General features: G+C 42.4%; 1 protein-coding gene across 2 annotated transcripts; it reads left to right on the top strand.

Moving 5' to 3' along the window:
- The first annotated feature begins 290 nt into the window (after window positions 1-290).
- Window positions 291-20,095, top strand: ssh1a (slingshot protein phosphatase 1a). 2 transcript variants are annotated; one of them, XM_041043016.1, is made up of 15 exons: window positions 291-488; window positions 2,535-2,572; window positions 9,569-9,669; window positions 12,513-12,577; window positions 13,244-13,365; window positions 13,837-13,905; window positions 14,061-14,126; window positions 14,390-14,584; window positions 14,728-14,821; window positions 15,316-15,444; window positions 15,638-15,684; window positions 15,800-15,946; window positions 16,216-16,416; window positions 16,528-17,230; window positions 17,353-20,095. In XM_041043016.1, exons 1-15 carry the CDS (start codon window positions 408-410, stop codon window positions 18,457-18,459), a joined length of 3,165 nt encoding a protein of 1,054 aa, XP_040898950.1. In that variant the 5' UTR covers window positions 291-407; the 3' UTR covers window positions 18,460-20,095. The 2 variants fall into 2 exon arrangements, with proteins under 2 accessions (XP_040898950.1, XP_040898951.1); XM_041043017.1 differs by lacking the exons at window positions 291-488; window positions 2,535-2,572 and adding an exon at window positions 7,162-7,273.
- Window positions 20,096-26,403: the final 6,308 nt, after the last annotated feature.

Genomic DNA, 26,403 nt, shown 5'->3' with positions numbered 1-26,403 from the left:
TTTTCTTCTAGATTTTTGTGTATTATTTTGTTAAATTCTGCTTATATCTGTCATTTTATACTGTCTTTTACATCTTGTCGTAGTGGTATTTTAAGTCTTATATAAAGCACTTTGAGCAGCCTGGTAAAGAAATGAACTTGCACTGCCTTTTAATGTTCGTTTCTTTTAGCATTATTATTTTTTTTATTATTATATTACTACTATGTAATTACCAGTGCCATCACACTGGACGGGGCCTTGAAGGCAGTACTTCCTGCACGGCGAGCCCTCCTGCAGGATACTAAGGCTCCTCTCCCTCCCTCCCTCCCTCCATCCATCCGTCAGCTGTATGTATCGTTAGCCCGGCAGCTAGCAGCAGCTCACCAGGCCACAGCGGCCGGCCGGTGCATCATCTTCAGCTTCCAGCCATGGCGTTGGTTACTCTGCAGCGGTCCCCGACCCCGAGCGCTGCTTCCACCGCCAGCACAGCAACCACGACCGCGGGGGAGGTCAGTTTGTGCCCGGGTGAACTAAAACGATGCTCCGGTGTGGGGAGGTGTTGGTGGGGTGGCTGAGGAATGGAGGGGAAGAGATGTTGCCGGAGAAAGGCCCGCTGATTGAAGCTACCTTAGCACCGTTAGTTAATGAGTTATGCTAGGGTGTTAGCTAACGGTAGCTAGCAAACGTTTTCGCTGCTGATAGCCAGATATATCTGGCCAACACATATGCAAATACGTCTGACAGATTTCTCTCTCTCTCAAATTTTTAATGTAGTTACATTATTTAAAAAAAAACCCTCACACACGCTAAATGTATTAAGCGTTAATTTTAAAGCGCTAGCGTAATCTGACAAGAGCCTTATGAATGATATAAGCTGTAGCTAACGTTAGCAGTTTATGATGTGGCTGGCTGACACTGAAAAAATGTTCAGCTCTTAAACATTAACTACATTACAGTCTTTGCGGCAGACTATCAGCACGACAGTAGAAGGGTTCTCACAAGACAAGCACTGTTAAATTTGCTTTAACTTAGTAATGCTACATCTGAGATTTTATATGTGTGATCCTGGTGGTTTTAGGTGTTTTCTCTTTAGCAGGCAACTAATTAGAAACAGTGAACTACACATGATATTTCTATGTCAGTATCCTTTGGGTTGTCGTGTTGATATTTCCTGGAGGAAAAAAAAAAGAGATTTCCAGACTGGTAAATAATCAGGTGGGGGAGAAAGACTAAACTTGAAGGCTTGCCTGTACTTCTCAGTAGCAGCAGAGAGTCACACTTTGAGCTTTCTTGTTTTCTGGCCACCCACATTGAAAAAAAGTGATTGTCTATTACACAAAACTATAATCATTCAAAGACAACTTCCCTCTTTCTGTTTTCACGTACATTGACCACTTGCCAGATGGGGGCGCTAACTACCAGCTAGAAACAGAAAAGCTCACCTTGCTCTGCTGTGTATGACCACATCAGAGAAACCAGGGTTGACATCTCTGACTGCGTTTATTTAAGTGTCTGAGCTACAGCTGTGTTCAGTCAAAACAAAGTAGGGCAAAAAATACACCTTGTTTTCACACCATGTTCAAAACCATGCAACACTGTGAGTGTCATAACACGGTAGTTGCTTCTTGCAAATTGATTGCTTCTTTTAAAAGAATTAGTTTTGCTGTTTTGACTGGGTTTTGTCCGTGTACCTCACTGTCCTGCTGGAGCTTATGGTGCTGTAGTCCAGCCGCACCATGGTGTGACAGATAAAGCTGGCAGGAAGCTGCTGCAGCTATGATGTCATCTACTCATGGGGTGAGGGGTGGGTGGGGTGGAGGAATACTACTGTAGGAGGGAGAGGAAAAGAGAGCGGAGGTAAGCAGGGATTTACAAGATGCTCGCACAAGGCAGTTATTGTGTGAGATTATTTCACCTAATGCACAGTTATGGAGAGTTACCTGTGCATTGTTGCATGCTCCCCTTGCAGAGAATAATTTACTTCTGTCCTCCCTAGACATGGTGCTTTCCATATTTCTGTTTTTTTCAGCTGCACATTGGTGGCTGTAAAATTTTACTGACAGTGGAAAAATCTGTCGTAGAGCCCTTAAACTTTTCTGTCACTTGTTTCAGTGGCCAAAGGTGCTGTCAGTTTACTTGCCTTTAATATGTTTCCACAGCTTTTGCTTTTTGAGTGAACATGTAGGGGTTTTCTTTTTTGATGTTGCACCTGGGGTTTTGTTCCTAAACGACTGAGTCTTTTTATAAATATTAACACATAAAGTAGCCCATTTGAATTTTTTAAATAATTACGATTTTTAATTTATCATTCAAAAAATCCACTACTTTATAGTTTAACACATATTTAGATTTAAATAAGACATATTAGGTGGCCAATAAGCTGAACTTGTCAAAATGTTCACACAGCCTTGTCAATTTATCAGAGTTTATGTTTGGTAAAATATAGACAAGCCTGTAGCTTCTGTTTACATACCAGGCTGAGAACGATTTGTTAATAATACCATCAAAATTTTTGCAATGTGGCATTAATTTCTCTCCTGTTATCTGTGTTGCAGGATTTTGGGAGTGAAGATGAACGGCGAATAAATCAGAGGTAAGTTTATTTTACATTCAGCCCTTCTGTTGCATGGTACATGGCAAAGCAGGTCAAATTTTATACACAGGTGTTGTTGACTGAATGGTTGCGTATGTCTTTGAGTCATTTTGTGAAATCTGGAGTGGCGGCAGACTAGCAGGCATCAACAAATGAGAGCCACAGAGTGTAATAAAACACCTGTCTGTCTGTCTTGTTGGGAGAGTCATCAATTCCTAATAACACACTTTGAAAACATTTTTATTCCCAGTAGCTTCTCAAATAATAGGTTGACAGATGTATCTGTAGTTTTCATCAGCACTTAGATTGATGAACTTGCTCTTGAACTGTGTATCATCAATTGAGTCACTTGGATCTTGCCCAACTTTTTTTCTATTTATTTAGATTACCCACAGTGTGCATGTGTTGCATGGATTGATAAGGAAGCCGAATATAATTTTGGTACTCGATTGTTGTTGTCATTTACACCAAATATTTGCCCGTTATAACTAAAGGCATAAAAGCGTTTGCTTGGTTTCCTCTTTGCCTCCATTCATATGAATAAATTAAATACTTTGTCTCCCAACAAAAGATGAAATGTCGCTCTATGCAGTGTGTTTAGATTTTGATGACAGTAAGTAGAAAGAGAGAGAAATTACAAAGCAGCACCGGAGTGTTCATACAGTGAACCTTTTTCACCCTGCAAGACAGCCATTGTTTCACTCTTGAATGAGCATAGATGTCAAATGTTCATTTTCACATTTACAAGGATAAATCAAGTGTGTCACAATATTTTACTGTTCTTCTGCCAGGTGTGTTAAAGTATGTGGCGAGAACTACAATAAATATCCAGTCGTGTGTGGCAATGGCAGCCTTTGTTGTTGTAATCTATGCTTTTTCAGGCTGAAGTTTTTGTGTTTGTTTGTTTTCCTAACAATGTGACAAGACCAGGTATACATTTCAAGGATAGGTCAAATGATTTCGAGGAACCACTTGCCTCCAGTAACTTGTGTTATGTGCATTTGATTCTGCCTAGTATGTATGCATGATTCTGTTTTCTTTGGATAAGATATTTGTACTTTAGTACTATTTGGACAGGGTGACACAGTCGTGTTAAAACTTTATAAAGGGAGTATTCTGTCAAAAGCAGTTGCAGAGTCCCTAGGAGTAGTTAGAGCTATTTCAAAATAGAAAAAAATTATACTTTTATTAAGTAAGCTTGTGAAATAACAGCAATATAAAGGTAAAGGGCAGGTAAAGTCAATATAATGTCAGTATGTCTCTCAGCTACAGAAAAGTTGATTACTGAGGCACATGTCTCTTCATATTCTGCATACTAAAAGGATTAATCCACTGAAATGCAATGGCTGTGTAACGACTATGATATGGAAAAACACCCACAACCACAAATATTTTTTATCTGTTCCACATGTGCCTGTCTGCTAATAGTGAGTCTTCTGTTGTTAAATATCAGTTTTGGAAACATGCGATTCTAAGATTTAACTGAAGTGGGTAGCAAGCATCTTTTTGTAAGCCAACTACAGTGAAGTTGTTTACTGTGGAGATTTAATTTCAGTGCAGATCAGATCAATACAATAACTTTAGTAGCAGCCTACATGTTTTTTTGTTCCCACATATGGTATTGACTTGTCAAGATGTTGACATCGATGACAGAGTAGGTCTTTATGTGTCGTTCATACTGACAGAATCCTCTGTTCTAATGTGAATGTGCGTTCTTGTTATAAATTTGTGGTTTTTCTGTTGTGGGATTTTCAAAGAATTTATGAACTGTGAAGTAGAGGATAAGACAAGATAAGTGAATGAGTCATTTAATTCAATTTTTGTTCACTTATGCAACAGCGTATGCAGTGTCCTTAAGCAATGTGTGTGTGTGAGAATGATCTATGCATAATGCGAGTCCTGTCTTGCCTCAAGATAGTTTCCATACTTTGAGGGGCGGGTAAGCCACGTTATGTAATTAAATTGCCAGTAAATTCATGTTTAATAATATTATGGCACATTAAGTTGTCTTTTATTTGACAGATATATTTCCTTTTAGATCAGGATATACTGATCTAGTATACTTGATAGATAGTTACATCTGTTGATGGACAGCTATGTGACTGCCAAGTGGAAGTATTTGTGCTTTGCTGTTCCAGGCTGACCTTGATAAAGATGACAGGCCCAGGGGCTTGAAGGTGGCCAACATAAACATCATGCAGGTGCCGGTGGCTCTGAACCAACGAGTGATTTCATCTTGCCAACTTGTACACAGCAGAGTTGGGCAAGAAACAGAACTGGGTTTGTGTGTATGTGTTCGGGGATGTGTGCACGTAGATTCAGGCATCACTGTTTGGAAAGAGGAGGAGGGTTTCAGAATGCGGGTGTAATGAAGGATCAGTAGATTATGAGCTCCACAAACAAGCAGAAAAACATAACTCACTTTTTCAAGACTGGTAGTGAACTAAATGCCATAATATGTCAAAGTACTCCCTCAGGATTTTGATTTTGAATTTATGTGAATAGTAGAAACATAGCTTAACAGACTGCACCAGTCATTATTGTGGGTTAATCTTTCCTCGGTAACATAGTGTTGTTATTTGTTATTTTGACCATGTCTCCACTGACACCTGAAGAGGTTTGTTGCTCCCTGTACTGCTCCCTCCCTCTGTGTCTCTACCCCCTTTCAGTGGTGTAAGTGAGAAAATGCCAGTATTATGCAACTGGCAGCCCCAAGAGGAGATTTTTTTTCCCCCTCATTGTTTCGATGTGTGCAAAACACTCTGAGACCATGAGTAAACCAGCCTGGTTACTGCCTCTGTGTAGCCTCTTTGTTGTGAGTCCTCGGTGTAATCCAGTGCACCTCTCTCACATACCAGTACACCTGATGACTCAGAGCAGTGGCTTAGGGGACATCTGGTCTTGTTTGGCTCCATCCAGGTCCATCTGGCTACTGTTGCAGCAGCAAACTATTCCTTAACTCGGTGACATGCCATCATCCCTGCATGCTGCTTGTGAAGCTTGACCTCACATTATGCAGAGGAAGCTCTTGTATCAAACCAGGTCCCTGCATTTGTACATACACCTGACACGTTGAGCTGTCCAAGTTTCCACCTGGAACAGACTGAATGTACGTCAGCTTGTAGAGTACCGTACCGGCTAGTGGCCATTTGCTACAGACGTTGTCCTGTTGTCGAAAAGAATAGGAGGGCTATCTTGTTATCTGTGTCGCAGCGCTATTGTTAACGTCTGTCAGCAAATCCTCCCAGATTAACAGCGTCATGCCACGTCTTTGTGTGCTTGTGGTGGGTTTCAATGCTTAGTGGGGGAAAGTGAGAAAGAGTTATAATTTATATTAGTCTCCAGCAGCCAAACACATAAATCTGCAGGCTCAATTTCAGTTCTGTAACACTGAAATTCCATGATTATATTCCATTGTTGTTTTTTGTTGTCTCTGTGTTACTTTGAATCTATAAAGATCAGTCACAGGTGTTGCAGATGCAATAGATATAAAGGGCATTTTGTCCTTAACAGGCCATTGTATTCTACAGTAATCTATCTAACACGCTGTGGTTTGTTTGTGGTCCTTGTTAGTGAGTGACAGTCAGCGCTGGCCACTTGAAGGAGGGAGAGACAAGATAATCCCTCCTTTATAAGCCTGGGTATAATGAGATTTGGGAGTTTTGGTAGATTGCCAGTTCTCACTGCCCTTTCCACCCATGCTTGGCCCACGTGTTAAGCTCCCTGGAGGCACTACCTTGGATGCTATTGACCCCTAAGGTGGCATGCACATGGAGACATCCCATTAGGTAGTTTTGTGCCAGAATTCCCCCTGCTTGCTTTTTTTTTTTGTCTTCCTCCAATTGTGCGAGTGGTCTTGCTTTTCCACAGGAAGACAGAGAAAAAGCAGAACTCTCAGAGAGTTTTGGAGACATGGTTTCTGTTGTACAAGTGGATGTTTTGCTCTGGCTAAAGGGGAAACCTGTTGTTCACTTTGTTACTGAGTCAGACCTGATGGAGGAGGAAAATAAAGAATCACCGAGTTCATGCGGAATGAAGGGGAAATCCATTTCTTGAACTCTACTAGATTCATTCTCCTCTCTAACCTTTTTGTTTTAGAGTTTGTTGAAAAGCAAAAGAAAGCGTGTGATTGACTTCCCATCTTTTTGAGAACGTCTACAAGTGCTTATCATGAATGAAAGAGTGAAATTTATGCTTGTTTTCTTTCATATGGATGTGGACCGTCAGTATTCTGTAAAAGAGTGTGACACAGACAAAACAGACTGAGGGACGGGGAGAGACAAGCACAGTTGTGTGTGCCTGAGGCAGCGGGCGGAGGCTGCAGCACTTCCCTCCAGGCAGGAGTCTGACTCGCACTCAGAGACGCTCAGATGAGGGAGGAGGAGGCAGCAGAGGGAGTGGCATCTGAGCAGACGGGACTTCTTCACTGAGCAGCACAGATGAGTGCAGACTGTCAGTCAGGCTGTCACTCAAAAGCAGCCGGGCCAACAACTGAAACCACCGTTCTTATTCTATTGCTCCATGCTCCTTCACTATCTCTGGAAGCCGATGAAGAGGAGATAGCTCGCGCCGGAGAGGCCTGGGTTTCGCTCCGGTCAACAGGATGCATCTGGTTGTAGAACCCATTCAGGAGGCTGTGATGAAGATGCTACCTTATTTTGTGGAGAACGCTGTGTTGACGCAGAGTGAGATAAACCGCATGTGAGTCTAGTTTAAAAACTTTTGATTCCCTTTGGGAACAAGGTCCTTCACTGATGAGATTTGATCAGACGCTTGAGCTCTGAGGTTATGTTTTTTCGAGCAGTTCTGAAGCAAACTAATCTGTTGTGATATTGTTGTAACTTTTAATTTGTTCAGTCTGAGATTTTGAATTTTGGTCGGGTGAATTTGCAGCAGATACTCTGAAGGCTGGAAGATCTAATCAATCGCTGAACTTGTCCATCTGAAAGGAGATAGTGAACCTTAATCAAAAAAGTTATCATTCCCTGGCTGCTGAGATTCAGTGATGTACAAATCATTGCATTAGTGATATTTCTTTGACCTGATGTGTTGGCATTCTTTGTCTTTCTGTCTGTAAAAGAGGTATACGTGCTGTAGGTTGTAATCATGTGGAATCATTGAGGCTATCTGGCAAGCTTTTCTGTCATAGTCTTTGTTTGCTTTGATACCAGATGTATTTTTAGCCCTAGTGTTTGTGGAGAAGCTGATAGCAGGGTGCCGTGGGGCAAGAGACAGTAGAGCTAAGGCTGCTTAATTAGGATGTCTGAGTATGGCCTGTGAAGCAGCGGGACAGCTCTTGATTTACACAGAAGGACAAGTTTCACACATCCTCAAATTTCACTGAAGTGCACCCTTAAAGGTTTTTCTTTCTCTGAGAAGCTATCATGTATCAAAGGCTAAGACCTGTGGACTTACTTGCTGAAATAGGCAAAGTGTGTTGCAGGGATTTGTACACAGTACTGAGCAGTGATGAGACTGTACCCCTCTTCTTGCTCTTGGTATTGCCACTTTTGGCTTGTATTATCCATCAGTCCTTGACAGTAGACCCTCCAGATAGCCTCATAGATCTCAAACAGACAACGGGCAGAAACAGAAATCCACCAAAGTGAGACAAAAGCCCTTGTTGAGAAGTGTCCACCCCCATGCTTAGTCACTGTGGAACTCTGTTTCTGTGGTGCTGGGGGTGGAGGGAATTTATTGTGAGGTGCACAAAACGACGTTCATTGTTCCCACAAAATCATCTGTTTGGCCCAGGCTTGCTCTTCTGTATATGGGCTTTGAAAGTGTGATCAGAGCTTAGTGAGGGAGCAGTTTCAGAGCTGGATAAAAAAAAAAAATCTGATGGTATCTGATCTGGCAGTCGTTGATGTAATTTAAATAAAGGACTTTTATTAATACCTGTTTAAGCCAAAGACATTTGTGTGTGTTTGTGGAGATGTTGGAGACGTATTCATACACTTTTGTAGAATAGTTACCATCAATTATCATATATACCAAGTATCAGCATTTTCCCAGTACTGGGCTATACTGATTTTAGTATTACAGTACAAACTGCTGATGCAAGACAGTTTAGGTTTTTTTAGGTGGTATTAGTAAAAATAATATTAGACTGATACTGGTAATATTCTTTTAAGCTGACATTCACCAATAATTCTGACGCGATACCAATACTTTGATTCCTGCATTTAGAAATGGGTCTATCTGTAGTATCGGTTTGAATATTGTTTTGCTGCTGTCACTCATCAGCTCTGTATTTTCCTAATGATGTCCTGATTTGCCAGACTGCACACACAGAATACACTGGTATATGTGTCCCACCCTGCTGCCAGGTAGATTTATGAATGTGCTCACATTGTTTTCCAGTGAAATGGAATGATTGAATTCAGCCCGGAGGAAACACCTCACTTCTTTTTTTTTTTTTATTGCAGCTCCTTACCTGTGTCAGCTGTTGACAGCTCCAAAGCCTAACCTGAAAAAGACAGGACTTTTACAGGTGTTGCAGGTGTGAACTGATAATTGCTGCTTTTCGGTCGCTGTGAAAATTAAGCGTCACAAACAACTGCAGTTAGGTCAATTATTTAGATGTGTGTTGCATTACACTAAGCCAGCAGAGACCTGACAAGTAGAGTCTGAGTGCAGCACATGCAGCAGAAAAAAGACAGATAAGCATTCAGGATCAAAGCTTGATTCATGGGTGCTGCAGACCCAAGGTCTGCCTCTGTAACGTGGCAGCTGGGCTTTTCCACTCAGCTGTTGAGGTAATTCACCGGCAGCAGACAACCGTGGTTTATGCTCATCTCGTTGGCTGTATCTACTAAACTGATCTGTCCTCTTTAAACTGAATATTTCGTTTGTCTTGCATTCCACTTTGCAGCCTTACTGTCCAATGAACAAGCTGAAACAATTGTGCTGAGCCTGCCCTGCAGTGTTGGTGTCTCATGTATAGCGTCTGTATGTGTCAGTATTTGTAACTCCTCTCTCCCTTTTGTTTTGCAGCCTGAGTGAGAGCTTCTTCATGGTGAAGGGTGCTGCTCTTTTCCTGCAGCAGGGGAGCAGTCACCAGGGCCAGAAAGCACATCCTCACCACAAACATGCAGGTGAGAACCACAAGACACCCAAAATGCACAGCCTGTTATCAACATAATTTACCCAAACTACAGTTTTAATCTCAATCAGTCTCCTCCTCCAGGATATGTAGTGCATTTGTGCAATGAGTTCATGTGCTGCACTCACGAACACTGCAGCAGATGTGTGTGGCTGAGGTGAGGAGGATGGAGGCTGCCTCTTTGATAAGCATGTTCCAGACATATAGCTTAGGCAGATTAGTGTTTAAATCCAGCACATGGTAGCACTGTGGACAAAACTTCTGTTGACGATTAAAGGAGGCCGTTATTGTTTGTTACTTTGTGTTCTCTGCTAGTGAGTAAAGGACAGAAGGTAAATACAAATTACTGTTCTCAGCAAACTCTCTATGACTTTGTTTTATATTATGAATTATATTAAAAAAAATTTAAATCTAGGGTCTTGTTTATTCTATTGATTGAAGTCAGAAGTTGCATGACAAGTTGGACTGAACAATGAACTGACCAGTGTCTGTTTTTAAAATGTCACAATTGAAAGACACAATTAATTGCTTTAAAGACATAACGCTGACCTAACAGTCCACTAGCATGATGGGAATTCAGCACCAGCCAACGATCAAAATGCTGCCAAGTCATTTGGCAAGTCATGGCTGTGGTTGGCAGCTCTATCCACTCTACCAGCCACTTTGTCAGGTAACCCACATATTTGCTGGTCCTGCTTTGTTCTCAAAAGCATTTGGCTGGGGAAGTAGTTGTGTCATTTACCCGTAACTGTGGCTTCTAGGAAAAAAGAGACGTTGAGGTGACTTTTGCAAAGTGCTTGATAAAGGTATTCGTGCTCTAAGAACTGGTGCCCTACTGAGTCCTCGTGAAATGCAGAAAAAAACTGTAATCTGTAAAGCCATACTGATGTGTGCAGACCGAGAGCAGTGCCACTTAAATGTAGAGAGTGACTTTCTGAATGTCTCAATTATTTAACATCCAAGTGGGCTGTTACACTGTGGAAGAATCGGTGAATACTCACAGCTTATTTCAAAGATGAAATCCAGTGGTGTCACTTAAGGCTACCAGTTGAACTGTTTGCACTATTCACATCAACATAGACACATGATGCATAATTGACTGTAGATATGTTTATGTTTCTGTGTATGACTCTCATATCTTGCAGCTGTTAGTATTCAGAACAGATGCCAACTTGGCTGCCACACAGCCATGTGAACTAAGGCAGTGAACTCATTTGACTTTTCTCAGTTAATAGTTTGATCCACGTGCCCATCCAAACCATCAAAAACACACTTTTGCTTCTACTCTAGCTGCTATGGACAGAAGCTTACAGTATTCCTGGCATTTATCAAATAACGCCACACCAGGCCTTAGCAACCCAACACGTTGAAGCAATAATTCAGAGGAGGAGCACTGTGAGACCTTACAAAACTTATACTGTTTTTAAACCCTTATCCTTTCTAGTCATGTATGTACAGCACTTGAAATTAGTTCTAGACGTTTCTTGAAGAGAATAAAGTCATCTGCTGGATTTTACTATCAAATGTAACCACTGGATGTTGTGGGTAATGTGTTTGAAGTCAGCAGGGACTGATTCATATAGATTGTAACTCACTTATTGACAGTGAAGTGGAAAGACCTTGACCAATCTGATGCTGAAACTTTATTACTCTCTCTTTATTACTCTTATTTTTAATATTAAAGGACCATTTTGGCATAATGTCACAAAGTTATTGATAATTATTTTTACATTTTCACTTTTCTTGTCACAGTATGTCTATCTTATGTTCCAAGTTTTGTCCAAACAGTGATTATCAGGCTATACATTTTAACATTTTGAATGAAGTTCTGGAATTAATGTGTAAATGTTGGACAAAACATTTATATTCAGTTATATTGCATTCTATATTCTTGTCCCTGTGGCAGTCAAGGAACCAGTCATTTGATATTTTTTCAGTTTGCTTAAAGATCCTTCTCATTGGTAAGGTTAGCTTAGTGTAACATATTTGAGGAAGTAGTGGTTTGTGTCTGTTTTGTCTCTCTAAATTTTGTTTTCATCCTTTGTAGGTTTCACAAAAAATGCATATAGTTTCCCGACCTGACACAGATAGGAGATAAAGTGATCAGTAGCATCGAGATAATGCTGCGTGAAGCATTACAGCAAACCGCTGTAAATCATGAGATACATGAGAGTCGACCAGTTTCTCTTTCGTGCCGGGAGCTGTAGTTAAAACCAGTCAGGATATCATGATTTGTCTGTTTGGCCTACATCTTTCAACATAGCTGGCTCTCTATCAGCTGCTATGTAGCATTGCTGTTGGTCCGTCTCCACACCTGTTATATTATTCAGCTTCACTGACATGTCTGGGCACAGGGAGCAGTGAGGGATGTAAAATTAACAAAGACAAGTTCTTGAATTGTGGTTTTGTGGCTCATAAATTATTTGCTCATGCGAAGATGGAAAATCTATTGTCAGTTCATTTCTCTTCGGTCAGTTAACAACACATGTCAGCTGATAAAAATCACTGAACAGGTTGTATGTTATTGTTTACAGGAGGAGACTTTAGTTTTGTGGCTTTAGTGTTAAACACTAGGGAGCAGTGTAACTAAATGTACCTGCGCTAGACTACAGCAATACCAATGAGTAAACAAGCTCATTGTGTCCCCAGCATGTATTACACTCTCATTAATATTCTCACTCAGTGTTGTCATAGTAAAATAGACTTTTTCCTCCTTGTATCTTCTCCTTCAAGTCAAAATGTATCCGTATGTATGATGAGATAGATTTATAACCACTGACGGCAAACAGCCACTGCACATCATGGATCAGTTTTCTTTATGATCTTCCTCAACAGGCGACTTACCGCAACACCTGCAGGTGATGATAAACATTCTTCGCTCAGAGGACAGAATCAAACTGGTAAGTGACGACATAAGTATGTGCATACATCAAAACAAAAACATGCACTCACACATACATATAAAGGCCACTGACTAACAACCTGGCATACCAAACCTCCTAGAATGCATTTTATTGTGTACTTAAGATGCTTATTTGCTCACTGTAATTATTAGCTCATGAGAGAACACTCGGGAGAGCATTACCACATGTTTCCATGGTGTGTGTATGTGTGTGTGCACGTTATTTCATTTTATGTTTACCGGCTCTGTGCTCTCACACATCCTGAGGACTTGGTTACCCTATTACATCAAGTTTGCGTTCCAGTTTTCTTTGCGTCATCTGTGACACTTTGTTTACAGATTGTAGCAGGAGGGTCATTGTACTTGATCAGACATGTGTTGCTTCTCTGGAGCATTTGCTGTTATGCATGGAGTTTTTACATGTGTAAAAGGAAGCATGCTTTTAACGCTGGCCTGCCTCGCTGGATTTGTTTGAATGAACTGTGGTTCAACCCACAAGTTTTAAGGTCGATACAAATACTGAAACTGTGAGTTTTGCGTTGCCAAAAGCAATTACATTTCAGACAAAGTCTCCATTAAATAGTAAGGAAATTTATTTTGGCTCTCAGGTGCTACTTCAAAACCAGGAAACAGTTTAAATTAAATTGTCTGTACCCTGTTGCAGGCGGTGCGGCTGGAGAGTGCATGGTCAGATCGTGTGCGGTACATGGTGGTGGTGTACACCAGTGGGCGACAGGACACAGAGGAGAACATCCTACTGGGAATTGACTTTACCAACAAAGACTGGTATGAATAGGCCCAATGTGTAGGTTTTTTTTTTTTTTATCACTGTTTTCTCTATACCTGTCAAAGGCAATTTATGAATTGATATTTTTGTTTACCTTGTGTTACTTGTAGACAGAATATACAAACTACAAAAGAGAGAGAAAATATAGTTATGAATGCAAACAACACTCGCCCACAGAGCTCTGCCTCACACTGGAGCTGCTATATATGTACTACACATGATTTATTCTCTTCAGGGTTGCTCTAGACTTCATACTGTACCTAAAAATAATGGACATGGTTTTGGGTTTGCAGTTTTAATTTTCCAGATTCACAGATACTCTGGAAATGTAGCACTTGTAAAAGAGAGGTTTTTAACATGGAAAATCACAGGTGTTATCCACTTTGCACATTAGCTGTTCCAAAGAAAAGTCGAGTTTTTTCTTCTATTCGCAAGGTTTTCAATTTTCATTCTCAATTTTATTCTGGCAGCAAAAGCTGTTCGATCGGCATGGTGCTACCTCTGTGGAGTGACACAAAGATCCATCTGGATGGAGATGGGTGAGTTGCTGTAAGGACAGAGTCCACAGCTGCAGCATTAAACCCAGTGATATTTCTCTGCTTTTTACCCAACACTGCATCTACACCTGACACTTGGGATGAACTTGATACACACGCAGCTCAGGGAATGACCATCTGTTTTGTTTGCTCCTTAGGGGCTTTACTGTGAACACGGCAGGTCGGACTCATGTCTTCAAACCCGTGTCAGTGCAGGCCATGTGGTGAGTAATAAACAAGCTCTGGAGCCACAGTGGCTGTCTACAGCACTATAGCGTCATGACACACCACAATAAATCTCCTCATAGACACTCTGTGCTGCAGTGAGGCACAAGGTTTAGGCAGTGCTGAGTCATTCTGCCACCTGCTGGCATGGAAATGCATGTACACAGAACTGCATAAATCCATAGTGTAAATAATTTTTTTTCAGATTTATATCAGTCATCTACAACTTTAACCTTTATTTTCCCTTACAACAACAATCTAGGTCAGCTCTGCAGGTGCTGCACAAGGCTTGTGAGGTGTCACGCAGGCATAACTACTTCCCTGGAGGCATGGCTCTCACCTGGATGGGATACTATGAGAGCTGTATTGCTTCAGATCAGAGCTGCATCAACGAGTGGAATGCCATGAAGGACTTGGAGACCACAAGGCCAGACTCACCCACCATGTTTGTCGACAAGTCAGTAAACAGAAAGCCACTTAAATCTGATTCCTTATGTAAAAGACTGAAACGGATCACTCCTACACTTGATGTTGAAATAGCAATAGACAATTCTGGAACACCTGTTATTGAACGAGTGCTAACATTTTCATCTTTATTAGGCCTTCAGAGAGAGAGAGGACAGAGTGCCTTATCAAAGCCAAACTCAGAAGCATCATGACGTGCCAGGACCTCGAGAACGTCACCTGCAAACAGGTAAATATACAGCAACACGCACACACACTGAAATAAACCACTGTTTAGTATTTCTTTCTTGAGGTTTAGTTTTCAGTGTCCACATTGACATTTAGTTTTCTGAAGATGGAGACACAACTCAGTTCTCTTACTCTTTTTCAAACTGACCTTGAAGTTGAATTTTAGTGAAGTTACTTTGTGAATGTTTCTTGGATAAGAGTTTATAAGTGTTTCTAAAAACAGGAATCTAATTTACACTATGTTATAAATTAATTTATGTATATAATTTACTATTACCTGTCAGCATTATTTGATGCCTGCAAAGAGAAACTGAAAAAAGTAGTACCCACCCAAACCCTGGCACTGTTGTGTTTCAGTCTGTTACTGAATATTTGTATAGTGTTTAAGGGAAAGAATTTAAAGTAAATTTATCCCTGATAAAATTACGACCCTAGGCCAACACAAAAAAAAATCTCCACACACAAATCAACTTATGCTGTATAACTTTTTGTTAGATCCGTACAGAGTTGGAGCAGCATATGAACTGCAACCTGAAGGAGTACAAAGAGTTCATTGACAATGAGATGCTGCTGATTCTGGGCCAGATGGACAAAGCCACTCTCATCTTTGACCACGTCTACCTGGTGGGACAACTGACACTATTTGTTACACTGAGAGAGCTATAAATGATCCCTTTTCTTTCCCATCCCAGAGGAAGACTAGTTTTGGAGTAATTGTCCCTCTGAAATAATTGTTTTTGGAGAAGGAACAATCTCACAAAGATCTGAAAATACACTCTACACAGTCTAAACAATATTTTCTCTTATTTATTTTTAGGGATCTGAATGGAATGCATCTAATTTGGAGGAACTGCAAGAAACAGGGTGATTTATTTTATATTATGGAGGAGCTATGATAAGCACATACAAAACATATTTTTATTATGATCTGATCAAGAAAGAATGTTGTTGATGAGTTAACATTATCTTCCCTTCCCAGGGTGGCCTATATCCTCAACGTTACCAGGGAGATAGACAACTTTTTTCCAGGCACATTCAGTTATCACAACATACGTGTCTACGATGAGGAGGCCACTGACCTGCTGGCTCACTGGAACGAAACGTACAACTTCATTGTTAAAGCAAAGTGAGTCCTGAGTGGAACAGAAAACATGTCGCTCGGGTATTTATCAGTTAAAGATATTAAGATATCTTATAAAAAGGAAAGGGAACTATTATTTCTATGCCTTGTTCTAATATTTTTCCAATTTCATTGAGCCTTTGATTTAGTAAGTATAATTTCAAATATAACATTGAATTTTAGCTTTCATGGAGCCCAGAGTTAAATAAAAAAAAAAAAAATAGAACCACGCCATACATATATATGTACTGTATATATATAATTCTCACCCACAGAAAGAACCACTCCAAGTGTCTAGTTCACTGCAAGATGGGTGTCAGTCGGTCTGCCTCCACCGTCATCGCTTACGCCATGAAGGAGTACGGCTGGTCGCTGGAGAAGGCCTACAACTTTGTCAAGCAAAAGAGGAGCATCACACGACCGAACCCAGGTTTCATGAGACAGCTGGCGGAGTATGAGGGCATCCTGGATGCCAGGTACAGTCCCTCACTTGATTTGTGTGTGTGCGCTGTTGTTCTCTAGTTATCTTTGCTCAGTTGACCTGTTTTCTTACTTCTGCTCTATACACTGTATTTCTGTAACTCCAGTAAACAGCGGCACAACAAGCTGTGGCATCCAGATGCAGATTGTGAGATGGCAGAGGGACAGCAGGGGTTGGCTCAGTGTTGTGGAGGGGAGGAGGGAGGCCACCTGACTCCTGAGCCAGGGATGTCTCCCTGCTGTGAGGAGGCGCTGTCTGATAAAGGTGCAGCATGCTCCACTCCGTGTAGGACGGTTGCGCTGGAGATCGACCCCGCCTACAACAACTACTATTTCCGCAGACTTTCTGACTCAGCGCTGGACAGTGAACCATCAACGCCTGTGCGCGGCCCACCCCTTCTTGGCATGGAGAAAGTTTTTATAGAAATCGAGGATGTGGAGCGGGATGCTCTCCTTGATGATGAGGCCTTTGATGGGCGTGAAGGCCTGCCCCTCCCCCACTTTGGGCCCACGGCAGAGGGAACTGCCGCCCAGACCTGCAGTCGTGGCCCCGAGCCCCTGGAAGAGCTGCGTCTGAGGCTAGAGTTCAGCACAGTGGAGGAGGAGGATGAGGAGGAGGTGCAAAAGGAAGAGGCAGAGATGGAGGTACTAATGCAGCCAGATGACGGAGGGGGTGGGGAAGGAGGCGGAGGAGAGGAAACACAAGATGTGGAGGTAGAGGGGGATACAGAGGGCAATGGGATGGACCTGGCAACTCTGAATGAAAACTCCAACAACAACAACCATTTGAGCCCTCCATATAACCACAATGTAAGTTTGATTAATATGATTAACCTACATCTCAGAACGAAAATACTGTTATTCACTTCATGAATCCAATTTGCAGAAGTAACTACATTCCCTCTGGCATTTTTTTTCCTGTCTTTATTTAGGAAGAACCCTCCTCCATCCTTCCACCTGATGCTTCTACACTGTCTTGGTGGGAATCAAAGTCCAGCCAGAAAGAAGACTCTCCAACCCTGGCTTCAAAGCTTTGCCTTAACCCCAGTCCTCCTGAAGTCCCAAGTGCTTCATTCCCACAGTCCCATACCTCTTCTGAAAGCCTCACATCTTCAGTGGGACTGCTGCGCCCCTGTGGCCCCCTGTGTGACTGTGCCAACTGTGCTGCCTCCCCGCCCACAGCTCTACTCGATAAAGAGGAGCAGCCAGGAGAATCGCTGCACTTAGTGGAGCCTGAGGACAGTGGTGATTTGTTGGAAGCAAAGACTGAGCTTGACAAAAGGCAGTCTGCAGCTGCCTCAGAGGCTCTCCCTGAGCTCATGAGAATGGATTTGGAGGAAGAGAAGCCTGCAGTGGCTTGCTACCTTGGCCAACAACAGGAGACCCTTTTACAGCTGCGGAGATCTGGGCTGGTCCGCCGGCGTGCGGAGAGACTAGAGAGACTTTCAGGTTCATCCCAGGAGAGCCTGCATTCTCTGAAGCCTCTGCACGCATGCCAAAGGTCTAAGAAGAGTCCCTTTCACACCGAGGAGGAAGAGGAGTTCTCTGGATTTACCGGGGACTTCACTAAATCTTCTACACCATGCCAAGTGCGGTTAGAGCCACTGGTGATGCCACTGACCAATGAAGCCTTGTTGGGGGTGGTGGGGTCTGGGCTGCTCACACCCACCTCCTCCCCTCATGGCTCCACCCTGACGCGCAGCTCCAGCAGTGACAGTCTGCGCAGCGTGAGGGGGAAACCTGGCCTTGTACGCCAGAGGGCACAAGAGATCGAGACCCGCATGCGGCTTGCGGGCCTGACCATACCCTCGAGGCTGAAGCGGTCCAACTCGCTGGCCAAGTTGGGCAGCCTCAACTTCTCCTCTGAGGACCTGTGTTCAGCCTGCTCCTCAGATGCAGGAACACTGCTGCTCCTCTCACTGTCCCCAGAGCCGGACACTGGCCTGGAGTGGGACTCCCCCACCACCTCCGCTCTGCCCCGGCCCTACAAGGACCTGCACACTCCAGAGAGAGCACTACTAGGTGAGCCCAGAAGCTGACACATCAGGTGGAGGTCATATACACTCCACCCACCCCCTCATCTGTCACCCTGTGGTGCTGGAGAGGGTTGTACAGATTCTGGAAACAGGAGAGAGTTGAGTCTGAGGAAACAAATGAAAATAACAAAACATAAAGAAAAAAACAATGCCAACTGTTATAAGGATTGTACACTCTCCTTTGCCACATTGTTTCTCAAACTGCTGTTCACAGTGATGAAAGTCATATTGCTGTATCTGACAAGTGTGTAAAGCCATCAGTTCACCTCTAACTTGGTTTGATTCATGGACAAACAAGTGCCTTACTTATGAGACCAGAGGCACAGAGCTGTGTGTTAGACTGCAGGATGGGACGGTACAGGACACTCTATAACCTTTAACTTCACAGCTGTTAGTACCTGATATGTACCAAATTATGGTATCCATTGGCACTTAGATTATTTTTTATCTGTCTTTTACAACGCAGTAGCCTACATTCATGAACTTGAGTCCCTCGGTGGAGCTTGACAGAGAGCAAAGTGTTAAATAAATGTATAGTTGTTTACAGCACAGTTTATGTTTTAGATGCTAGAGGGTTGTAAAATTAATGGTTACCTCATGTTGCATTCATGAAGCTCTTTCTCAGATGAACACTGGGCTGGAGTTTAATTCAGTTCATTCGCTGATGTCTAGTTAAACTGAGGAGATCAGTTTTGAACTCATTTTAATGCAGAGGTGTATGTTAGTGCATTAATGCTTAACTACGTGTGAGTCTCTGAGTGAGTGAGAGGGAGGGACGAACGTGGAGAGAGAGAAGGTCGCGGCTTTGTTTTGCCAGAGGCATGCTCACTGTTTTCAACAAACGTTTCTGAGTTTGTTGTTCCTTTGCACTGCTCTTTTTTTTTTTTAATCGAGTGAATACTGGTACACAGCAAGCTATCTTCCAAAATAACATTAGAGTAATGTTATTGACCTCATCATTCCCTACAATGTACAATGTTCTTGGGAGAGCAGAGTGAGGAGTCACGCTGCATGGCTTGAAATCATAATACAAACGCCCAGTGTGACAGGAACTGAGGATTAATGGCAGTCAGATCATATAAAGTACATGTGAGGGTTTTACCCAAGTTAAACTTATCTGAACACTTTGGACAAGATATAAACACTAAACATTTTACACCCAAACCTTCTTTTCCTTAAATTCATTCTTGAGGGTTGCCAACATTTTAAACTCATTTGTGTTTTTTGAAATGTGAAAGACCAAAGTTGTTTGGCTGTCTCGACGAATTGGAAACACCATTGAAGCTGTACAAAAACATGTGAATCATAATGTCAATCATGTACGTATTTAAATGCTGTCACATCTTTTTGCACCTTTTGGGAGAAACGAAAGAGGCTCAGTGGAGTCGTCAGGCTCATGGCTGTTAAGCTTTTATGCTCATATCATCAATGAGTTTTAAAGCTTTTGTCACACTGACGTGACAACGATCACAATAGGTTACTTCACAGTTTTGTAACCATTTTCTTTTTATATTTAAGTATGCAGTAACTTTTGTACTGTACATTGCTGTAGTTTGAATGCATATTGCACTTTTTATGTTGGTCAAAATAATGTACTGTATGTGTTAATTATGGAAATAAACATTTCTTTTACATAATATACCGTGGATCCTGTCTTGTTCTACGTATTATTCACTCAAAACTAATAGTACTGAATATTTGAAATGCTTTGCTCTGTGCTCTGAAGCAGTAGGTTTGTTAAATGAGAGACAGACAGCTTCCTGCAGGGACATAGTGTCGAAAAACATTCACGAATCGGGCAACAACAGAAGTGGGATTATTTACTGTATCACTGCGAATGCTCCGGATGCTGGGTTCAGGATCTTCCTGAATGGCTAAACGCACACACACAGATATTTATGCAAAACTAAATGTCTGTGCACTGACTTGACTGTGATGGTGCGTGTGTATCATGACATTACATCATTGTGCCCCCATCTGTATGCTTTGGCAGGAGAGCCATTTTCTAACAGCCAGCTTATATAACATTTGGCTTCCCGTCACTGTGTGCATGACATCAGTGAATTACTTAAGTTACACGCTCTCGTTCCTCCAGGCCTATACGACTGTGCGTGTCTGTATGGTGAATGGTAGGCCCTGTCTACCGTATAGCATGTGGTGGGAGCACTGAAGCAGCAAAGATGTTATTTACAGTTGTTTGTGTGTGAACTGACAATGGTAGAAAGCTTTTTCGGCTTCCGTGTTTTTTGTACATGTACGGGACACCTGAGACTGGTATTTCCAGAAATGGGAAACTGATGTGTCTGACTACTGTAAACCTGTAAACATTTAAATGACAGTGGGACTGAATAGGAAGCTTCATAAAACTCATCTCATCATTAGTCTGCCAAGAAGCCTGTGGGGTATTTTGAATGAATGACAATTTTAAATTAGAAACAGATTGGCCTGTGTCTAGACAAGATTGAGAGTGACCTGTAACACTTTTCAAACACAAAAAGACCAGTTGGCAAGGACACAAGGACTGCTAGCTGCCTGTCTGTCAACACAGCAGCCTTCGGTCTGCAGTCTCTGGGTGTGGGCCGGCCTCTCTTCCCCTTCTTCTGCCGGTGAATTCTTGGCTGCCGTGCCTCCACTTTTGTTTTATTATCTGAGGACGTATCCTGTTTTGGATGTTACCATAGAGACCAAGAGAAACAAAAGAAAAAAGTCTGAGCTATTTTTCAGATAATTTCCCCGCACTCCTGGACATACTCAAGTTGGCTACAATTACTTGCCATTTATCCCGGACACAAGCTTGCTTTTACCATCTCCTCCTTATCCTATGAACTGTGCAGCCCGTGCAAACAATGTTGAGTAAGGTAGACAGAAAAATTTAGGAACATTCAGTATATTCACTCAGAATCTGCACTGGCCGTGTCCCGTAACATCCAATAATATTCCCTTTCAGTCACAAAGTGAAAAGGTTCCCACTACCACATCTAAAACCACAGCACAGGATCACACTCAAAACACATTTTCCAAGTATCTGAATCCACACATGCAAACAAAGAGATGGAGATATGAAAGACAAATTCATATCTCGAGACAGCAAAAAGTAAAGCTACTAAAGTCCTAGTGTCTCCTGATTGTATTAGTCAAATGTGCTGTGACATCACATGGATGTCATATAAGGCTTGCTGGTGCATTTGAGGGAGGACTGAACATCACCAAACAACCAACAAAGAGCACTCTGTCGGTCCTGAAGGAGAGCGAACAACTCTGCGACAACTTCCAACTGGTAAGTGTCAGCCGCGGCATATGATCAATATGGAGATCAGAATTACATTCATCACACTGTAAGAGCTGTGAGCTGTCGTGAGCAAGGCCTGTGCCCAGCAAGTTGTGCTGTACCAGTCAGAGCAGATAGAAAAGTTCTTGATTTTCCAGATGCTGAAGCCTGGTTCACTGGTTTGAATTCCTGTATGTCTGAGTATGTTGAGGCAGCAGAGCACATGGTGATCAAGTGATCAGCTTTGGGCATTCAGGGAGGATGAGACGGGATAAAGGAACGGTTGTTATCAGGGAGATACTGCCTTAAGGGAAGGGGTTCCCCACACTGACTGATAGAGTAGGTGGAGGATAATCAGTGAGTGCAAATTCCACTGAGCTCTGACAGTGGCTTTAACCTGGTGAGGCCACATGATCTGAAGAGAAGAAGAGAAAAGGCAGTTTTGTAACTTGCCTTACTGATGTCCTCACACTGTATCTTCATGTCTTATTTTGTTATGTATCACTCTTGATATCCTGCCACGAAAAACAACATGTTTGTGTCTTGGCCACTCAGCTATATCTCCATTGTAGTGTGATAACATTAGCTGCCCTAGCCATGTGTCAGGCCAGTGTGCAGGCCTGTCAGATGATACAACAACAGCAGTCATATGTTGTCACACAGATGGAGGGATGAGGCCATAGACGGAAAACAGACCCATGGTCCAGATCACTGTTCATTGTGCTTTGTCGTCTTATCTGCTTACTGCTGCAGTTTAGTGGGTGAAAACTTATTAAACAATAAGGCAGTCTCTTGGAAAAGTTGGTTTCTGCAACATGTTTATTTAGGTTTTGCCCTACATTCTACTTTCTTTTCACAATAACTTTTAAAATTCATCCTCTTGCTTCTACTAATACTTCTATAATAGCAATAACTGCAGCCAACCGCACAATGCTGCTCCGAGAAGCCTAAATAAATAGAAAACCAATGTTAGATTGATGTGATGCAGGGCTCTTTTATTTCTTCATTTTTTTTTTTTAAATCAGTGAGTGGAATAGTTAATAGAATTCATGAAACATGTGGGAACATGAAAAGACTGGACTGACTGGCGCCTAAGCAAGTAATTGGGTTACACAAAACCAAGTAAGCAAAAAATTTTGACTGCATGAAATTTGACAAAACAAGCTGAGTTGTAAAATGAAAACTGAAAAAGAATTGTTGCCAGACTGTCATAAGACAAACAGACACCGATCACAGATTTTACCTGTCAGCACTGTTGTTCTAATGATGAGGCTTAATGCCTTAAATTCAAATAACCAATTCAATTTGCATGAGTGGTAACGGTGAAAAAATATTACGTTACATACAGGGTGTGAGGAAAACAACACTGTGGAACCAGTTATCAGTCCAAAACAAAGGATTAAAATTCACAATTCAGATTGTAGCAATATCTTGTGACTGTAATTTGTCTTAAAGCTGAGCTGGTGTAGACATTGCAAGTGCATGAATAACCCAGAACAGAAGGTTTACTATAGCGGTTAAAGTCATAAGACACTTCGATTCATTCACGAGAAGGCCTCCTGTGTGACTATGAATTGTTTGCTACATGCAAGACTGAAACCATTTCTAATGTGTAGACTGTGATGTTAATCCCAGGTGTCTGCTCCTTTCCCCTTTCTCTTTTGTTTCAGCAATTTCCAGTTTTCAGCGTATTATTCAAACAGGGAGTTTTTAGGGGGGGGGGGGTGCTCAGAATTACAGAGGCTGTGGTAGAGCACAGATCAGTCATGGTCCACAGGCAAAAGAAAATACTTCTGTGCTGGCATTTCTAACACGTGGTATGATTTGGGAGGATTTGTTCTTTTTAGTGAGGTTAACACCATATCATTCTCCACAGACCAGAATGGGACAGAACCAGGAGAAGCTGGAAGGAGGAGAACAGGCTCTCGGTGAAGGATCGGAGGAGACGAGGCCGTGTCCTGACTCTGGAGGTACAGGCAGTCACTCAGGTGATGTCATGGAGGGAGGAAGCTCCGGTGAGGAGGAGCCTGGTAACACCGGAGCAGATTCAGGGGAACCAGACGCTCAGGATCTGGACGGGAGCCCCGGTCTGGAGCCAACAACACCTTCTAGTGAGAAGCAAATAAATCTGAGTCCTTTCGCTGCAAGGGAGGTGAGACAGGGAGGGGCTGCAGGAAAGGAGGGAGGAGGAGGAGACGGAGGCATAATCGTTCCAGTGGTTCCTCAGGAGACGGACAAGAACCAAAAGAGTAGTGCGAGGATTGAGGAGAGAGTCACAGCAAATAAGCTGTTTAATCAAATCAAGAGAGAGGAGAGGAAGACCGAGGAGGAGCTTCGAACATCCTCAAAGATCAAGATGGAGTATCAGGATGAGGGAACCGTTCCACATGAGGAGAAACAACACGAAAACTTCTCAGCTGGAGTTTCACATGAAAGGTATGGCCTTGTTGTTGCCTCTGAGGATGCAAAGTCAATTGACAACACTGAAGACGACTCTGCAATGATAAAGAACCCCACATGTGGAGCTCACACAGAAAGTGAGTTGGTCTCTGTTCAAGATCAGAATGAAACCATGATGGCTGAGGCTGATGATATTAAGCTCTGTGCAGGAACAGTGAGCTGCTTGAGTGAGAGGAAGGAACCGCCTCCAGCTCAACCCCAACATCCTTTGAAAAACAATCTGCAGAAAGAGTCTCTATTAGACATGAGTGATACCATTCATTGTAGACCTCCAAAAGAGAGAGCAGAGAATAACACAAAAGAAGAAACACGAACATGTGAGGTGAAGCCAGTTTTGAATGACTACTGTTCAAGAAAGTCAAAGGTCACTGACACTGATGATCAAAGGGAGTCTATGAATCCTTATCTACAGATAGACACAACTGGAACAAACACAGATAATTCAGCATCAAATTCGGTCTCACCCACTGAACCCAGCTCTATTTTGGAGAAGCTACTGAAGAGAAACAGAAAGGAGGCAACCCCAACTCTTTCTAAAGTAAAAGAGGTTACTGACTTTGACAACAAGGACACCATGGACGTTCCTGTGGAGATGAATGCAAAGAAGATGCCTGACAGTGCATCAACAGAGATGTCCAGTGATGGGATTGATCCGTTGGAAAGTGACGTAAGGGGGATTTTACCCTCTTCTGCTGATTCAGAAAAGAAGCCACCTAAACCAAATCTTGCAAAAATGGATCACCACATTAAGGACTTGGACCTGACAAAGACATGCACTGCTGACACTGAGGCCTCAGATGGACTTTGTTTCCAGCCAGGAGTAAGTGGAAATACTAAGTGTGAGAGAGCACTCGCAAAATCACCTAATTCCAAAGCTGACTGTCAGCGTTCACAGAACCCATCTGTTGCTTCTTCAGATGTGGGCCCCATTAAAAACCTGGCCTCAGACAACTTACAGTCAGCCGTTTCACATGAAAGAATGTCATGTGACGTGAGTGGTGTGATCGCTGGGGAATCTGCACTTTCTTCAGTGTCTGATGCAAAGTCTCCACCCACAACAAGTGATGGACAAATTGCAGAGTCATGCAGTTTACTCACTGCTGAGAAGACAGACACCAGTACTGTAAGACCACCTCTACAAATAAAGAGTGACAGTGTGAGCAAAACAGATCCACATTCATCTGGCTCTGAGAAGGAAGATACTCAGTCTGTGAGGAGCAGCAAGGTGAAGAACTCCACTGAGGACACTGCTGCACCAGCTGTGGATGCTTGCTCAGCTTTGGTTCCAGGTGGGACAGCTATCCCAGAGGTCACAACCAACATGAAGCAGGATCTTCATATGACACTGACCACAGAGAATATAGAACCAGACCAACTTGATAAAAAAATGGGCAAAGAGAGAGATGATAGTGTCTCAGAGAGAGATAAATCCCAGAGCACTCCCAAATCTAGGCCTGTCTCAGAACTCATAAAGGAGACGATTCAGCTGCACGAAAAGCTGCATCACCAGGACAAGCCAAAGCCTTCTGAAGTCAAGTCTGACGAGCAGGGCCAGTCTGTGAAGGTGGCACAGATGAAGGCGGCTTTCGACGCAGCTCAGAAATCCCCAGACAAGGCAATTGAAAGGAAGCCATCAGTGAGAAAAGGTAAGGGCATTTAAACCTAGCATTTCAATCTAGTAGAAACTAGAGGTAGAGCAGAACACGGGATGGCAGATAAATTAATCAGTGAGTAATCAGTGATTGAAAAGTCAATTAACCAGTGAAGTGTGCTTCCCTTGTACATGGACCCTGAGATGTTGGACTGCCACAGCCACCACAAACACTTGCATCAACTGTAATCCAAAAGACTGAAGGAGGGTGAAGAAAAAATAGATTGGATGATGGGATACAGATGTTTTCTGCTGTCAAAAGTCTGCATCCCTCTGGATTTGTGAAACAACGCCATCTTGTGGTGCTGTAATACACTTGTGGTACATTGTGTTCTTCAGAACCGAAACATATTCTTAATACTGTGAAGTGATATCTAGAGCAGCAATGTTGTGGAAGCACTTCCTGTTTTGTTCACTGCCTATAATAGACAGATTGTATATTATAGCTTATCGTCATACCTGTATAACAGGAATCTAGGAATTGCTGCCTAATATAGAACCAGTCAGCCTTATACACTTGTGTTTACATCCCTTTATATAGTATCCACAAAGCATCCCCCCATCAGTC

This window comes from Toxotes jaculatrix, chromosome 7 (genome assembly GCF_017976425.1).
Source record: "Toxotes jaculatrix isolate fToxJac2 chromosome 7, fToxJac2.pri, whole genome shotgun sequence".
Classification (NCBI taxonomy): Eukaryota; Metazoa; Chordata; class Actinopteri; family Toxotidae; genus Toxotes; species Toxotes jaculatrix.
The sequence above is the reverse complement of the archived record's forward strand: the minus strand, read 5'-3'. Positions and strand labels throughout refer to the sequence as shown.